The sequence below is a fragment of the Mesoplodon densirostris genome, chromosome 6 (assembly GCF_025265405.1).
Source record: "Mesoplodon densirostris isolate mMesDen1 chromosome 6, mMesDen1 primary haplotype, whole genome shotgun sequence".
Classification (NCBI taxonomy): domain Eukaryota; kingdom Metazoa; phylum Chordata; class Mammalia; order Artiodactyla; family Ziphiidae; genus Mesoplodon; species Mesoplodon densirostris.
In genome coordinates, this window is record NC_082666.1 from 24,466,391 (window position 1) to 24,485,191 (window position 18,801).

At 46.7% G+C, this 18,801-nt stretch overlaps 2 protein-coding genes across 2 annotated transcripts in view; both read left to right on the forward strand.

The window, feature by feature from the left end:
* Window positions 1–18,801, forward strand: part of NCBP1 (nuclear cap binding protein subunit 1) — a 136,007-nt gene that overhangs the window by 21,403 nt on the left and 95,803 nt on the right. The gene's annotated exons all lie outside the window — the stretch shown is intronic.
* Window positions 1–18,801, forward strand: part of TMOD1 (tropomodulin 1) — a 60,649-nt gene that overhangs the window by 16,237 nt on the left and 25,611 nt on the right. The window contains exons 2-3 of the mRNA XM_060100980.1: window positions 4,049–4,205; window positions 11,824–11,943. Of these exons, the coding sequence (XP_059956963.1) occupies window positions 4,049–4,205; window positions 11,824–11,943 (277 nt within the window). The remainder of the gene's footprint in view (window positions 1–4,048; window positions 4,206–11,823; window positions 11,944–18,801) is intronic.

Genomic DNA, 18,801 nt, shown 5'->3' on the forward strand with positions numbered 1-18,801 from the left:
TATGTCTATTCAGAAATGTCCATTCAGATCCATTGCCCATTTTTATATTCTGTTATTTGTCTTATATATATATAATGTATATATATCTATATTATATATATATATATATATATTATATAGATATTTGTGTGTGTGTGTGTGGTATGCGGGCCTCTCACTGTTGTGGCCTCTCCCGTTGCGGAGCACAGGCTCCGGACGCGCAGGCTCAGCGGCCATAGCTCACGGGCCCAGCCGCTCCGCGGCATGTGGGATCTTCCCGGACCAGGGCACGAACCCGTGTCCCCTGCATCGGCAGGCAGACTCTCAACCACTGCGCCACCAGGGAAGCCCCATTGTCTTATATTTTGAGTTTAGGAGATCTTTAAGTATTCTGCATACTCAATCCTTCTCAGATATATGATTTGCAAAAACTTTCTCCCAAACTGTGGGTTGTCTCTTTACTTCACAATTTCCTTTGAAGCACAAACATTTTCAAGTTTGATGAAGTCCAATTTATTTATTTTTTTCTTTTGTTGCTTATTGTTTTAGTATCATATCTAAGAAACCATTGCTTAATCCAGGTCACAGAGATTTATGCCTATGTTTTCTTCCAAAAGTTTTATAGTTTTAGCTCTTACATTTAGGTCTTTGATTTATTTTGAGTTAATTCTTGTATATCATGTGAGTTCGTATGCTGTTTTTGAAAACAAGTTAAAATGATAAATAATCATGAGTTTAAAAAATATACAACTGTCTTTGGTTTTAATTGAAAGTCACGTTATAGTTCACTAAACGCACCATTTGATAGAATGAAAATAAACTCCTAATGAGGCTGATACTCTCAGTATTTACTTTAAAAATCCAATAAGCTAAGAATTGTTAGAAAAGGCCTTACACGTTGTTTTTTTTTTTTTTTTTTTTTTTTTTTTTGGGGGGGTACGCGGGCCTCTCACTGTTGTGGCCTCTCCCGTTGCGGAGCACAGGCTCCGGATGCGCAGGCTCAGCGGCCATGGCTCACGGGCCCAGCCGCTCTGCGGCATATGGGATCCTCCCAGACCGGGGCACGAACCCGTATCCCCTGCATCGGCAGGCGGACTCTTAACCACTGCGCCACCAGGGAGGCCCTACACGTTGTTTTTTAAGTCAGCTGCTTTCAATAAAGATAAATGAAACTATATTTTAACATGCCACCTAAGTAATATTTTAAAAATACATTAAAAACATCTTCACTCCCCTATTAGAATGATATGGGCTTCAGTTTTAACACTGAAATGCTTCTCAATCAGGGGCGATTTTGCACCCCTACCAGGGATATCTGGTGATATTTGGAGACATTTTGGCTGTCACAACTTAGGAGGGGGTGGTGCTACCGGCATCCATTAGACAGAGGACAGAGATGCTGCTAAGCAGCCAAGAATGCATAGAACAAGCCACGTGACAAGGAATCATCCAGCCCCAAATACCTCTTGTGCTGACATTGAAAACCCTACTTTCCCTGCCCCCCGTTTTATTGAGATATAATTGGCATACAGCACTGTAGAAGTTTAAGGTGTACAGCATAAAGACTTGACTTACATACCTCATGAAATGATTACCAGTTTAGTGAACATCCATTATCTCATGTAGATACAAAAAAAGAAAAAGAAAAAAATGTGAAAAACCCTACTTTGAATCAGTGGCCTCTATCAGATATATTCAAAATGAGATGTGAGTTTGCAAGCCCTTTTTCCCTCAGTTACAAGCTCATGGGTTTCTCCCATCACAATACTGAGCCTTTCGGAAGTCAGAATGTGCCCCAGCACCTCACTGCCATCAAAATCCTTTATGGTGACAAAAATCTCTCAGGTCTTCCTTGTGGGGATCATTGGGAAAACACTTGCTTTCCATGCTTAATTCATTTTATATTTGCATGTGTTCCTTTTTTGAAGTTTAAGATATATTGGGATAACACATCCCCTGTCCAACATACATATTTGGGTAACCAACCTCCTGGTATAAGGTATTTTATCTGATTATAGAACAGCAACCATAGTTAATAATAGTTTATGTGCTCACTGTATCAGGCACTGTGCTAAGCACTCTTCTGCACTAATTTACTTTTCTCAACAATTCTGAGAGAGTGACTGTTATTATTCACATTTTACAGCCAGAGAAATGGAGAAACGTTGAGATTTGCCCAAGGTCATGTTGCTGGAGACATCATTACTCCAAGTCAGGGCGTAAGCCTGGTGTGGGGTTAACTGTGACATGCTGGCGTGTCACAAAGAATTTGATTACTTATTATGGGTAATCACAGATGGACATTTGCCGACACTTAGGCTGTGCCCTCACTCAACTGGGCTACAGTAGATGTACTTTCACTGAATGGACACACACTAGTAGCCACAGGAAATCCTGTCTCACCTGGGACATACCCGTGGAAATGGGGCTCATCTGTGGACCATCAGCCGTCCTTCATATCACGGTGGACAGTGTCTGAGGACCGCTGCTTAAGGAAAACTAGGGTATCTGTGGCACCACGTATGTTCTTGACACCCATCCACAAATCAGTCACGGCTTGATTTTCTCCCAACTGGCCGTCCTCTCATAATGTGCTCCAACTCCCAAATGTCCCTCCTGACTTGTGGCCTAAATGCATTTGCACACACACCAGCCCCACTCTCCGAGCCCCTGTGTGTACCGATCAGTGTGCTGGGCCCTGCTCACCTCAGCTCTCCCAGAGTTGGGCTCACACTCCAGTCTCCTGATCTTGCACCCACCACTCTTAGTGGAACAGCACAGTGGTAAACTATCTTGTAAAAAGAACAAAAAACAAAATCATACTGCAGTCAAACAGTAGTATTTCCCTCCCAAGCTTTGTCCTTCTATGTGCCAGGCACAGAGCTCTCTTCATATAGCTGATAGTATTCCCCTCTCAGAGGGGGCTTTTAGGAAAGGATTTGAAGTGTGAGTGAGTGAGTGAAGATATGCATTTTGCTGGTACAAAGATTGGAGACGGAACGGCTCTCCAATTTAGCCATTTTGGGGGTGCAGCAAGAAGTGAGGTGAGATTCTGCTCACATCAGCCTTCCCAATATGCTCCTGACCTCCCCGAATGAAAGGGAGTGGGGAGAAAGCAATGATCTAACTAGAAGATTGCCCTCTTCCCCCAACTCTGAAGAAGGACCCTGGTTTTGGTTCTAGATTTGGGCAAGTCTTTCTTTGCTCTTGGCCTCAGTTTCCTCTTGAAGGGAGCATGTGTACACTGGATGATCTCTAAGCATCCTGGCAACCGTAAACTTCTTTGAATCTCTACGATACTGAGTTAAAGTGAAGTCCATGTGATTCAGATCCACCCTGATTAGGAATCTGCTTTAGTAGTGAGCCCACACCTGGTAGCCTGCCCATGTTTGAAGAAGAGAACGCAGTGATTGGTTGACGCTATCTTTCTTGAGAGACCCGTCTCCATGGGCAACGTTCAAAATATTTAACAGCCAGCATGCATGAGCACGACAGTCAGGAGGGTAGAAAGCAGCTGGTAGGGCCAACCAGGGCTGCAGCCTGACAGCATGCCCGGCCCTCCCTGCAGTCCTGCCCAGCTTTCTCTGCTTGTTTTTTGGGCATGCCTCTTCCTGCCTGATTCTGCATCCAGGGCCCTAACTCAACCCCCCTGGGCTGCTTCTCTCCCCAGCCACTTTCTACACAACGGCTGTAAATACCCTCATGCATCCCAACACCCACTTAATCCTATTCCTCCCTCAGCAGATGCTCTTGGAGCCCTCCGCTGTGCTCAGCCCCTGGTCAGCTGACCCCTCACCCCCTTGCCTTTAAAAAAATGTTAGAGGCTGGGAAACAGGTATGGTTAAGAGACCTGAGTCCTAGCCTAGCTCCGCCCCTGTCTGCCAGTGACCTTGGGCAAGCCTCTGCCCCTCCCATGTTGTTAGTTTCCTTACATGTAAATGAGCGACTTAGATTGAGCTCCCCGTTTTTCAGTGATGAGTTTCTGGAGGAATGCAAGTCTTCAGCAGCTGACTGCTCTCTCTCTTTCTCTCTCTCTCTCTGTGCACCTGCCCCGCAACTGCCACTGTAGAATGCACTGCTGCCTGCGGGCCTGAGGCAGAAGGATCAGACCACCAAGGCGCCCACAGGCCCCTTTAAAAGGGAGGAGCTCTTGGATCACTTGGAAAAGCAAGCAAAGGAGTTTAAGGACCGAGAAGATCTGGTCCCCTACACAGGGGAGAAGCGAGGTACTGAACAATGTTGCACTTTTGAGTACGTCATTCCCCATGATCATTGAGTGCCAGCTGTATGCCAGGCCCTGTGTTGGGCCAGATGTGACTGGGCCTACTTGCCCTCATCCCTGCCTGGCCCAAAGTCACAAACCCAACTCCAGAAGCATCGGCACAAGGGGTAGATTTAGTGAAGTTTTGGGGTAAACCAGACCCGTAACACTTTCCCCTAAGTCCCCTTTAACTAGGGTGTTCTGATTATTTTTCATACAAACCTGATACTGTCAAAAGGGAAAGAAGGAACTATTAAAATGGTATCAGGACACGAGGCCCAAACAAGGCCTGTCCCCTCCAAACCAGGAACAAGAGATATCCTGTCTCTACCCTAATTATCCCGTCTTTTTCCCCAAAGTTCCTCTCTCTGGCAGCTGCAGCTTCCCTTCCTTCATCTGCCCCTCTAAGACTCTCTGCCCCAGACTAAGGCAAGCCATCTAGAAGGCTCCGGGGAACAGAGAGGCACTCCGACTATCCAACCCTTCCAGAACTTCCCCTACACTCCAAACCATCCCCCTGTCCTCTGGTATCATGCTCACCCTTGCTCACTGCCCTCCTGCCCCACAGGCTTCTTTCTCTTCCCCAAACACTCCAAGCTCTTTCCTAACCTCAGGACCTTTGCACGTATGCCCTCTGCATGGAATGCTGGTCCTCTGTCCACCTCCAAGCTGGCTTCAGGGCTGGCTTCTCTCCTCTGTAAGAGGCGTAATGGTTAGAAACATAGCCTGGAGTTGGGTCTACTTTGGCTACAGTCTTGGCACTACCCCTTACTAGGCTGTGTGAACTCAAGTACATTTGTTTGTTTGGCCATGCCACATGGCTTACAGGATCTTAGTCCCCGACCAGGGATCAAACCTGTGCCCCCTGCAGAGTCTTAACCACTGGACCACCAGGGAATTCCCTCCAGTACATTTTTAAACCTGCTGTGCCTCCATTTCCTCATCTGTAAAATGGGGTTGATGAATATTACCAGCCTTCTGAGGGAGTTATGAAGATTGAGTTAAGATCTATACAAAGCACTTAAAACAGCACCCGGCACATCATGAATGCTATGTCAATATTAGCTATTATTACCCTTTCGGTCTCAACTGTACTGTCTCCTCTTTCAGGAAAGCCTTTTCTGTCTACACTGTTTAGGACATTCCATCCCTTCAACTCCCCCGTGGTTATTCTCCATCTCAGGAGCCTGTGTGTGTTCTTCAGAGCAATTCTTATTTTATCATTACGTCTTTATTTACACTGGCCTGTAAGCTCCATGAGGCAGGGACTCAGCTGCTTTTGCTTACACAGTTCCCCCAGCACCCAGCACAGGGCCTAGTGTACAGTAGGGCTCAGGAGAGAGGTGTTGAATGAATGAATGAGTTCAAATTAAATAGATGCATAATGGATCTTATAGGCTTTTTCCTTCAAATGTAAGCTCCATGGGTACAAGTACCACATCTGTCTAGTTCATTGTTATATCCCTATACCTCAAAAACCCTAGCATGTAGTAGGCACCTAGTAAAATATTTGTTGAATGAAAGCATTCATTCTAATTAATTAATTAATTGGGTAAATAATTGTTTGTGTTCCACCTCTTCCATTCTCCTCACCCCCAAGAATGTCGGCATGATGAGCCAGGGATCCCTGTCTATGGCATTTATTTCTGTGTCCCTGTTGTATTAGCACAATGCTGCACAGAGTAGCTGCCTGATAAATAATAAAATGAAAGAGCAAACAGGTGTGGGCATTTCAGGGAGGACTTCTAGCCATCCCAGCGCCTGGAATTGAAGCTCAGTCCAGATTTTTTTTTTTTTTTTTTTTTTTGCGGTACACGGGCCTGTCACTGTTGTGGCCTCTCCCGTTGCAGAGCACAGGCTCCGGATGCGCAGGCTCAGCGGCCATGGCTCACAGGTCCAGCCGCCCTGCGGCATGTGGGATCTTCCCGGACCGGGGCACGAACTCGTGTCCCCTGCATCGGCAGGCGGACTCTCAACCACTGCGCCACCAGGGAAGCTCCTCAGTCCAGATTTTACTGAAAACTTGGAAGGTCAGGGAAGCCCAGGAGACATCTGGATTACAGAGCTTTGGAAGAATTGTGTGGTCTGAGGCACCCTGGAGCTGGCGGCAGGGGAAGGGGCCCTTGACCATAAGGGCTGCGTGTGCCTGGATGAGAGCGCAGGCACAAGATGGTTTTAAGCAAGGTACTTGTACCAGGAGGAGTGATTTCTGTGCAGCAGGTAAAGATAATAAAATCTCTGGATTTCATGGGGTCTTAAAACTTCCACTATCCCCACTACACATTTGAAAAACGGGGAAACCAAGGCTGTGAGAGAGTCAGCAGCAGACCTGAGTGGACAGTTGGTGAGTCATTACTGACATCTGCTCCCTTGTGTGCCCATCCCCCTCCCAGGGGAGGAGCTGGAGATGAGATGGGGGATGGGGAAGGGAATCTGGGCGATATATAAACCAGTCCTGCTGCCCCTTCGCAGAGTGCTGACCTGGCCCCAAGCCGGGAACAGCTCTCCAGACTCCCAGAGCCTGAGTGCCCTCATGAAAAACCAGGCTGACCCAAGGAGGGTAGCTAGAATCTATTCTATTTTCATATTATGACAAGCCTAAAAGGTTTATCATCATCACCACCACCACCAGCATCGTCGTCATAAAATATTTACATCATGATTGTTGGAGTCCATGTGTATTGAATAAGTCCAGTCTCAACAGAGAGTGTGGGGAAGGAGACCTTCCAGCTCTAACAGGCAGACGCAGGGCTGTTCAGTCCAGCTCTACTGATCACTTGCCCCACGCTGGGCCTAGAGTGAGCCTAGGCTGAGGGCAAATAGCATTTCAGGCACTACAAAACCCAGCAGGATGTGGTAAGACCCATAAACTGGTGCAAAGTCCTGAGGAATTTGGATTTTCCCTCACTCTCATTCAAGTGGGGGAATCAGAATAAAGTTCCATGCAGGGTATTTTCATTATACAGATTTGGCTGCATGTGCTGAAGAAACAAGTAAAATAAGAGAGACTTAAAATGGAAGTTTAGTTTTCTTTCACTTAGTAGAGCTGCAGGGTTAGGCATTCCAGGGCTTGTAAGACATCTTCCTTGACATTAGGAATCAAGACCCTTTCCAGTTTTTCATTCTGCCATCCTTGTAATATATTCTTGTCCTCATGGTCCATCTAGCTGCTGAGGCTCCAGTCATCACACCCACATCCCAACTAGTAAGATGAAGGAAGGGAAGACGTCTGAGTCCCTCTTACAGTGTTTTAGAGTCACCACCCTCATGGAGGCATCTGCTGCAGGGGCATAATAAACCATAGGTCTTAAATATTTACTGAATGTTCATCCTAGTCACTGCATCAGTCATTTTCACAGTTCATTTTCCTTTTAGCCATTTCGTTTTCTTTTTAGCCATTTTGATTTGCTGTTTTCCAGATGCGCCTCTGGTGAAGGTTATGATACATTTTCTCCCAGATGACTTTGCTGACTGTTCTGCTTGTATAGTAATTGATCTTTGCTGTAAACAATTTGTTTATTTATTTATTTATTTTATAAATTTATTTGTTTATTTTTTGGCTGTGTTGGGTCTTCGTTGCTGCATGCAGGCTTTCTCTAGTTGTGGCGAGCAGGGGCTACTCTTCGTTGCGGTGCGCGGGCTTCTCATTGTGGTGGCTTCTCTTGTTGCGGAGCACGGGCTCTAGGCATGCAGCCTTCAGTAGTTGTGGCACACAGGCTCAGTCGTTGTGGCTTGCAGTCTCTAGAGCGCAGACTCAGTAGTTGTGGTGCATGGGCTTAGTTGCTCCGCGGCATGTGGGATCTTCCCGGACCAGGGCTTGAACCTGTGTCTCCTGCACTGGCAGGTGGATTCTTAACCACTGCACCACCAGGGAAGCCCCTGTAAACAATTTAAATAACAAAACAAAGTAATACTCTCTGCTGAGAGGTAGGCACTGATCCCATTTTAGTGAATATCCTTCTGAACATTGCTCTTCCCACCCCTCCCCACCTCTGGTCCAAGTCACTGTCATCTCTCATGTGGACTTTTGAAGGAGCCTCCTAACCATCTCCTGGCTTCCATACTGGCCCCACTTCAGGCTATTCCCAATCAGTAGCCAAAATGAGCAGGTTTTTAAAAATTGAAGTAAAATTCGCATAACATAAAGTTAACTATTTTGAAGTGAACAATTCAGTGGCATTTAGTACACACACAGTGTTGTGCCACTACCATCTCTATCTAGATCCAAAACATTTTCATCACTCCAAAATAAAACCCTGTACTCAATAAGCAGTTACTCCCCATGCCCCTCGCTCCCAACCCCTGGCAGCCACCAATCTGTTTCTATGGATTTACCTATTCTGGGTATCTCCTATAAATTAAATAATATAATATATGACTTTGCGTGTCTGGCTTCTTTCACTTAGAATATTATTTTCAAGACTCATTCATTCCCTTTTATTACTGAATAATATTCCACAATTTGTCCATTGACAAACATTTTGGTTGTTTCCACTTTTTGGCTGTTGTGTGATTAGTGGTGCTGTGAATATTCCTATACAAGTATTTGGGTAACTTTTGGGTATATACCTAGGAGTGGAATTGCTGGATCATATGGTAATTCTGTGTTTAATTTTTTGAAGAACTGCCAAACAGTTTTCCCAAGCAACTGCACCATTTTACATTCCCGTCAGCAATATATGAGGGTTCCAATTTCTCCACATCCTTGCCAACATTTGTTATTTTCCATTTTGGTTTTTGGTTTATGTTATAGCCATTATCATGGTTGTGAAGTGGTATCTCATTGTGGTTTTGATTTGCATTTGTCTAATGACCAATGATGTTGAGCATATTGTCATGTGTTTGGCCATCTGTACAGTTGACTCTCCATATCCGCAGGTTCCATATCCGCAGATTCACCCAACTGTGGATCAAAAATATTCAGAAAAATTCCACACAGTTTAAAAAGGCAAAACTTGAATTTGCTGTGCACTGGCAACTATTTACATAGAATTCACATTGTATTAGGTATTATACGTAACCTATAGATGATCTAAAGTATACAGGAGGATGTGTGTAGGTTATATGCAAATACTATACAATTTTATATAAGGGACTTGAGCATCCAATCCCCCTCAGATACCTAGAGGTAATTGTATATCCTCTTTGGAGAAATGTCTATAAGTCCTTTGCCCATTTTTAAATTGGGTTGTTTTTCTTTTTGTTGTTGAGTTGTAAAAGTTCTTTACATATTCTGAATACTGGACCCTATCAGGTATATGATTTGTAAATATTTTCTCCTCTTCTGTATGTTATCTTTCCACTTTCTTGTTAATGTCCTTTGATACACAAAAGTTTTATTTTGGTTAAGTTCAATTGATCTGTTTTTCTTTAGTTGCTTATTCTTTTGTTGTCATATCTAGGAATACTTTGCCAAATCTAAGGTCATAAAGATTTATGCTTATGTTTTCTTCTAAGAATTTTATAGTTTTAGGTATTATATTTAAATCATTGATCCATTTCCAGTTGGTTTTTGTGTATGGTATGAGATAGGGGTCCAGCTTTATCTTTCTGCATATCAACTGGATATCCAGTTGTCCCACACCACTTCTTGAAGAAACTATTCTTTCCCCATTCAATGGACTTGGCACCCTTGTCAAAAATCAATTTGCCATAGATGTATAGGTTTTTTTCTGGACTTTCAATTCTATTCCATTTTTTAATATGTCTATCCTTATGTCAGTGTCACACTGTTTAACTTTGTAGTAAGTTTTGAAATCAGGAAGTCTGAGTCCTCCAACTTTGTTCTTTATCAAGATTGTTTTGGTTATTTGGAGCCCCTTACAATTCCATATGAATTTGAGGACTGGCTTTTCCATTTCCAAAAAAAAGGAGGAGGGCCATTGGAATTTTGATAAGGATGGCGTTGAATCTGTAGATTGCTTTGGGCAATATTGCCATTTTAATATTGTCTTCCAATCCATGAACTTGGGATATCTCTCTGTTTATTTAGGTCTTCTTTCATTTCTTTCAACAATGTTTTATAGTGTTCCATGCACAAGTCTTTCACCTCCTTGGTTAAATTTATTCCTACGTATTTTATTCTTTTGGATTGTATTGTAGATGAAATTATTTTCCTAATTTCCCTTTCAGATTGTTATTTGCTGGTGTACTCCACTTATTTGTTTATGTTAATCTTGTACCCTGTTTTTGTGTGTGTGTGTGGAACATTTTCTGCATATGTCATCTGCGAACAGAGATCATTTTACTTCTTCCTTTCCAGTCTGGATGCCATGTATTTCTTTTTCTTGTCCATTTGCTCTGACTAGAACTTTCAATACACAGTTGGGTAGGAACAATGAAAGCAGGCATCCTTGTCTTGTCGCTGGTCTGAGGAGCTCATTTCCTCACTCTGTCAGGGCCCAGCTCACAGGTCATCTTCCCTGACCACGCTACCCAAGATAGCAGAGCCCACCTCACCCACACCCCAGCCTGGAACTTCCTAGTCTTTTGCTTGGCTTTATTTTCCTTTGTGATTCTTAGTACTCTCTGGTTTATTATCTGTCTTCTTTCACTAAACTGTATACTGCTCACTGCTGACTCCCTAGCGCCAAGAAAGGTGCTGGGCACATAGGAAGTGTTCAGTAAATATGTGTTGCATGGGGCTTCCCTGGTGGTGCAGTGGTTGAGAGTCCGCCTGCTGATGCAGGGGACACGGGTTCGTGTCCCGGTCCGGGAAGATCCCGCATGCCGCGGAGTGGCTGGGCCTGTGAGCCATGGCCGCTGAGCCTGTGTGTCAGGAGCCTGTGCTCCACAATGGGAGAGTCCCCAACAGTGAGAGGCCCGCGTACCGCAAAAAAAAAAAAAAAAAAAGTGTTTCATGGATAAATATATATTGATATATGTGCAATTTTTCATAAATGGAATTAAATAATTCATGCTATTTTGTAAACTTGCTTTTTCACACAAGATTTTGTCTTGGACATTTTCCTTTCATAGTAAGTAGAGATCTCCACCATCCTTTATAATAATAACTGCTAGAACACCGTCGTATGGATGCCCCATAATTTCTTTAACAATCGCTCTTGGTGCACACTGCAGCGACCAACCATCCTCTTGGCTCTTTGCTCTCTCGTTCAATTATGAGTCTGACACTGTAAAAATATAGCGTCCCAAGAGACATTATATTTTCTCCCTATGCCTCTTTTAATAATCTGAGTGTATTTTATTTATTTGTTTTAGAAATGCTTCTAAATTTTCCTCTCATACCAGAACGCTTGTTTAGAGTATTCCAGACCCTGGCATTTTATTATATTTTTCTTTTGTATCTTTTCCTACTTACAGATTGTTAAAATTAATAACCAATGTTTCCAGTAGTGAGCAGTCTCCCTTGACCAAGTTATAAAGTTCTTCTTTTCAAACGTGAAGGGTGCTTTGTTAGAGATCTCTGATTCCCTTTCTTTGGACAAGTTTGGCACTGGGTCCCCAGAGGGAGAAGTTTTAATGGAATCTCGGCATCGAGGGATCCACAGGGCTTTGGGACGGTCCACCCAGGGCCCCAGTGCAGCTGCACTCCCTGTAATGGGCACCCCGTGTGTTTTCAGGAAAAGTCTGGGTCCCCAAGCAGAAGCCGATGGACCCCGTGCTGGAAAGTGTGACACTGGAGCCGGAGCTGGAGGAGGCCCTGGCAAATGCCTCGGATGCGGAACTCTGTGACATCGCAGGTAAGAGGCGTTCCTGATGCTTCCCCACGTCCTCCAAAAGCATTTGACCCACGTCTGCAGGCAAGCCTTGGATGGTTTATTTCAACATACACACCCTCTCTGTTTCTAACAAGGACTAGAGGAGATAGAACTCTATTATTAAAAACCGAAATGAGTAAAATGGAGATAAAACTAAAACCCTTCCCACCACGGAGCCAGCTTTTGCTGCCATGAGACCCCATCCCAGAGGGAGGTGCAAGGCAGCCTGGACCCTTCACCAGCCATGGCATCAAATCCTGCTCAGACCGCCTGGGAAGAGAGGATAGAGGGGGGCAGACAGAGGGCTGCTGGCATCTCAGGTCCAGGAGGCTCACAGAGGGCTGGAGCAAGTCATCTGATTTTACCATTTTGCACAGCTTGGAGAGCCGGGCTTCGAGGCGATCACCCCATATCTCATATTTGTACAACACCCTCCATCTTCATGTGTGTTTCCATGTGATCTTCACAGACAGCCCCTAAAACTCCAGAAGGTGGCCTGATATCCAGAGCTTTTTGCCACCTGCTCTTTTCCCCTTTTTACTGTCTGGTCCCTGTCCCACTCGCCCATGTCCCTTCCCCCCGGGGGGTCAGGCTCTGGCCACAGTGTGCCCACCACCATGCTGTGCTCCCTGGCCCAGTGAGGTAGCTGGTCTTTTTCTTTTGCAGCCTTGGGGGCTACTAACCCTCACCCAGATGATGACAGGAGTGTGGATGGGGTAGGGAGAGACTCAAGGCAAGTGGGAAGGGGAGAGGAAAGACAGGGTCAACTGTGAGGTCAAGGGAGGAGCCCAGACCTGGCTCCAGAGACTAAGTGGACATTGGTGCCGTTAATGAAGGTGCATTAGTCTGCTCAGGCTGCCCTAACGAAATACCACAGGCTGGTGGCTTAAATAACAGAAATGTATTTTCTCAGTAGTTCTGGAGGTTAGATGTCCCAGATCAAGGTGTCCACAGTCTTGGTTTCCTCTGAGCCCTCTCTCCTTGATTCCAGATGACCGTATCTCATGGTGTCCCTCTGTGCACATGTCCCCTTGTGTCCCTTTGTGTGTCCTAATCTTCTTCTTGTAAGTACACCAGACAGATTGGATTAGGACCCACCCTAACAGGCTCATTGACTCTTAATCACTTCTTTAAAGACCTTATCCCCAAATATAGTTACAAATTCTAAGGTACTAGAAATTACTTTATGCAACATATTGGAGGGACAAATCAGGACAAAATCAACAATTTTGGAGGGAGGGACACAGTTCAACCATAACAGTGGGGAGGACAAGGTGTAGGGGAAATACGTAGTTCAGTTTGGGACCTTTAGAGTTCAGGTTGCCTGTGGGCCACCCAATCAAGGGCAGTTGTACATGAAAGGCTTTATTTTTAAATTAATTAATTAATTAATTAATGTATGTATGTATGTATTTATTTATTTATGGCTGCATTGGGTCTTCGTTGCTGTGCGCGGGCTTTCTCTAGTTGCAGCGAGCAGGGACTACTCTTCATTGCAGTGCTCGGGCTTCTCACTGCGGTGGCTTCCCTTGTTGCAGAGCACAGGCTCTAGGCACGCAGGCTTCAGTAGTTGTGGCTCGCGAGCTCTAGAGCGCAGGCTCAGTAGCTGTGGCGCACGGGCTTAGTTACTCCACAGCATGTGGGATCTTCCCAAGCCAGGGATTGAACCCATGTCCCCTGCATTGGCAGGTGGATTCTTAAGCACTGCGCCACCAGGGAAGTCCCTACATGAAAGTCTTGAGTTCTGCAAGGGGTCCACACTGGAGATAGAGAGGTGGGTGTCATTAGCATCATCAAGTTCCAGGCAGAGGGCCTGGCAGTAGTGGGGACCCGGGGCTCTGGAGGCAAGGGCCCTGGCCGAGGTAGAAGCCTTTGGGAGAGGAGTGGAAATGGGGTGAACATAGCCACAGTGGAGGCCAGGTAGCCACACATGGGCTGGGAACCAACGACCAAATCAAGATGGGCAGAGCCTAACGCAAGAGCTACGGAGACAGAACGAGGGTTCAGGGCTGGCTGGGAGACTCAGAGGTGAAGCCAGAGGCCAGGTGAGCCCGCCAGTGCCAGGAAACTCAGCCGGCCGCAGTGTCTTCTGCTTCTCACATCCTCCTGCTTCTCGTGGGTGTGGTGCGCCAGTCCTGATGACATTCTTAGGAAAGAGGAAGAAGGGGCACCAAAGCCAGGTTGCAGGGCCAAAGGAGGGCAAAAGGAGAGCCAGTGTGTAGACCCTCAGTCCAGCAACCCTCTCCTAAGAAGGCAGAACATTTGGGAAAGGACAAAGGGCAGTGGCTTAAAGTGTGTCAGGGCTGAGAGAGAAAGGTGTTCATTTTCTCTATGAAGTATGTAGCAGTGAGGAGGTCACCTGGATGGAAATGGAGCCCTTAGCTCAGGATACTCCGCTGGTTTGCTTGTCAGAAACCACACAAGTTGCATTAGATCCACATTAGGCTCGGGTATTTTGACGGAACCGTCTTCCCTGATGCTGGGTCCCCTTGAGTTCCGGTTAATCTGTGCAGCTGGGCGGTGGGTGAGTGACATGGTTGTCCAGCATCTCCACACTGACTCACCCCAAGGGCTGTTTTTATCCTGGTCCTTCTCCTCCGATCACCCTCCATGGCGTCGCTCCCCTAGTTAGGCAGCTCAGAGGGATTATCAAATGACTGCTGTCCGTGCCAAAACAGAGCTGCAATGTTGTGCTAAATTTCTGGGTTGATATCTTGAAACTATTCCTCTTTATTTTTATTGGCATGACTAATTATTAGTATCTGTTCATGATACCATACGCTTCCACTGTCCGGAAAGGAGGGGGCGTTGCTGCGAGGCGACCCCAGTGTTCACTGGCTAACCTTGGACATGTGTCGCTGTACGTCAGCCGTCTGCAAGGTGGCAGTGGAAGGAGGCGTGGAATGTTTGTTGACCACCTATGTCCCAGCTGCTGTGGGAGTTGCTTTCCATACCTTGCTGCGTTTGTTAACCACAGCAATCCTATGAAGTGAGTTTTATTGATGTCCCCATTTTTCAGAGAGGGGAGGTCGGCACGGTGACGTTATCCTTGCCCACGGGGTTTGAACCCAGGCCGCTTGGTCCCACTCACAGCGTCACCACCCAGTACAGCCTGGATAAAGCCCTCCAGGGTAGGGGAATGGAAACGGAGTGGTGAGAGGGGGTGCATGGCAGAGTCTCACAGAGTCGGCCTGGGGAGCATGGGGCCGAATTAGGAAAGGCTCCGGATGTCGTGGAAAAGCATTGACACCCGGGCCGGGGGGAGTGTTGGAAGAGGCCGGATGAAAGCAGGGGCTTGCGCAGAGAGGCGGTGGTGTTCGGAGGACGAGGGGATGTAGGAGGCAGGCCCCAGGTAAGGCCAAGGGCTGAGGTGGCCTGCGTCTGGAACGTGGCTCCAAGAGATCAGCTGTTCCTAGAGCTGGGTCAGAGGCCAAGAGGCTGAGATGACGAGACGACGCCAGGCTTTCTGGCCTGAGGCATCAGAAAACAGACCTGGGTGCCTGCAGGGATGCAAGGAGTCAGTCAGTTTAAGAGATGGAGGCTCTGGAGGCAGGACATCTTGTCGGAGTGCTGGGTGTGTTGGGGGGAGTAGCTGGAGCCCCAAGTGGATGACTCATTAGGGAAAGAAGAGGAGGATGCGCTGGGCACAGGGTCTTCAGGTCATCTCTGCTCCCCACAACTCAACTCCCAGGCAGAGCATTTCCATTAACTAAGCCTCCGATTGCTCTGGGCCAATCGTAAGAAAGCGGCCTGGTTTCTGCCCTCGAGCAGCTGAGGTTAAACAAACACTGAGGCCAACGTGGAAGGACAAGTGGGAGTGAGTGTCGGAGGGAGAAAGGGCTGAGTGAGGTGGTGGGGCTGCAAGATGAGAGTGGGGACCCAAGCTGAGCCGAAAGGAGGAAGAGTAGAGGTGAACTAGGCGGGGAGACGCATCCCAGTGGAAGAGGCTTTGAGCCCTGGTCCGGGAAGATCCCACGTGCCGCGGAGCAACTAAGCCCGTGCGCCACAACTACTGAGCCCATGTGCCACAACACCTGAAGCCCGCGTGCCTAGAGCCCGTGCTCCACAAGAGAAGCCACTGCGATGAGAAACCCATGCACCACAACGAAGAGTAGCCCCCGCTCGCCACAACTAGAGAAAGCCCGCACACAGCAACGAAGACCCAATGCAGCCAAAAATAAATAAATAAAAATAAATAAATTTATTTGGAAAAAAAAGAATGAAGCAGCAAGCAATGTTGATGTGCTCTTTTCCTCTATCACTCACTCCTGGTGACATGGAGTGTGCAAAACCAAGCAAGGATAAAGTCGATTTGGTGCTTAGGGCGGGAGAGGAAATACTGGCTTCAGAGCCACCAAGCATTCTGCTCAGCAGTGGAGATTTAGCTTGGCCTCTCCCCTTCCTCCTTCCCTCCCTTTTTCCCTCCCTCCTTCCCTCCTTCCTTCTTAGAACTCTAATCCCCTCTGAACTGCAAAGTCGTTTTATTTCTTCTTTGGGCTGCTATTGATATACATTACCTCCTAGAATATATTGTTATCTGTCCTTAGAATTCTGAAGTTGAGGACAAGTTTTAGAACTTTAGACCTGTTGGTGACCTAGTGTGTAGAGGTGTGGATGGGGACACTAACTTAGAGGCCAGGAGGGTCCTCACCGAACGGTCTTTGACCAACCATTTCCCTCTTGAGCCTGCTGGTAAAGTGGGGACCGACAGTAACTGCCCTGGATGCTTGCTGTAAAAATCAAACAGCATAAGAAGATGAGCAATTGCCGTGTGGCTATTAAGTCCCATGTGAAGGTAAGAGATCATCCTTCAAACATAGTCCATTTTACAGGTGAGAACACTGAGGACCCAAAAGTAGAAGTGACCTGGACAGGGTTACCCAGCAAATTAGTACCAAGGCCCAGACTGGAGCCCAGGTCTCCTTCCTCTGTCCCCCAGCACGTCCTTGTAACCTTCCTGCCTCTGCCCTCTCTTTCTGGACCATTACAAGAAGCTATTGTCCAAGCACAAAATGCATTTTCCATTTTCCACCTCTCTATACACTCTAAGCAAGACCAGCCAGCCATATGAGGTTACATCTTTCCTATGATTCCAGCAACCTCTCCAAACTGTTTTTCCAAACCTAGAATCCCAGCAGCAGCCCAGAACCACCACAAAAGCCACTCTCTGTATGGGAGCTGGAAGAGAAGGTGACTCCAGGTGATCTGATTCACCTGCTGCTGACGCAGGCTTCAGCTCCCTCCACCCACAGAAACGCAGCCTAAATTAAAGCCCAGAGAGCTCAAAACAGTGCAGATGCCTCTCTCCTTACCAGTTCTCCTTAGCGATGAGCAGGCAAGTCTAATTTTAGCAGAGAAGACTCTTAGAATGTGAGAAACAGAAGGTACTTTGAGATCATCTTGTCTTGTGGTTTGTAGCTCCCACTAAGCATCAAAAATCATCCAAGGAGGTTAAAAATACATCTCCAGAGATTCGAATCAGTTTGTTCAGGAGGAGCACTGATATTGTCGTAAAGCTCGCGGGTAATTTGTATATGCAGCCATGATTGAGAACCAATGGTCTGGTCTCACCCCTCATTGTACAGAGGACGCTGAAGCCCAGAGAGGGGAGGGGACTTACCCAAGGTCACACAGCATCAGGGGCAGAGTCAGGGCTGGAACTTGGTTCTCTTGAGTCTTCACTAAAGGCTCGCTGTTGTCTGTCTAACTAGAAATCGTGTCTAATGAAATGGCCAGGGGAATTTTTTTAAATGAGCAAATGTTTACCAGATACCATCTTCTGGAAGAGGTAGAAGAGAGATAATATTCTTCCCTGACCTCCGGAAGCCCACAGTCCAGTAGGGGAAGCATGCATGTACCCAGAAAGCTCTAACACTGTGTTGACTATGTACTGTGATAAGGACACCAGGTGCTGTGAGAGAGCTACAGAGAGAGAAGGTGGAATCCAGGAGGACTCCCTGGGGGAGGAAGCATTATTCCAAACTTAAAGGATGGGAAGGTAGAGTTGTTAGATCAAATATAGTATGCTCAGTTGGATCTGAATTTCAGATAAATGATGTATAAGTTTCTAATATAAGAAGGTCTCAAATACTGAACGGGATGTACTTATACTAGAACATTTTTCATTGTTTATCTGAAATTACAGTTTAACTGGGTATCCTGTATTTTTATTTGCTGAATCTCAAAACTCTCCCGGGGGGCATTTCAGCAGTGGGCAGTGCAGATGGAGAGAGGATTGCCAGCAGACAGGCAGCACTGGCAGAAGCAGGAGCATCTGCCAAGCAGTGACCATTTGTGTCGCCGGAGCAGAAAGGGCATGGGCGAGGGACAAGGCTATTGAAGCAGGGCCAGCCCCGGGGAGGGCCAGTGAAGCCAGACTCTGGAGTCACAAGGCACCGTCCTCCCAGGCGGATGCTGCACCAGCCTCATGGTCCTGCACGCCCATCCCTCCCCTCTAGTCAGTGCTCCACATTCAGCCTGAGTAACAGTCACAGAACTTGAGTCAGACCATCTCACTCCCTGCTCAGGCCACACCTAGAAAAAGACATCTGAGCTCCTTACCCAGACCTAGAAGACCCTGTAGGATGTGACCTTGCCTATTTGAATAAAATCTACTCCAAAGGGTTGTTGTTAAGATTAAGGGGAATGGCATTAGGCAGTGTTCTCAACCTCGGCTGCCTGGTGAAACCACCTGGGGAGCTTTAAAAAAGGCAGATGCCTGGCCCCAGCCCAGGGATTGTGGTTTAATTGGTCTGGGGGAGTCCTGGGCATCAGGAGTTTCAAGAGTCCCAGTGATTCTGATGCACAACCAGACTGAGTGTCACTGATGTACAGTGTACT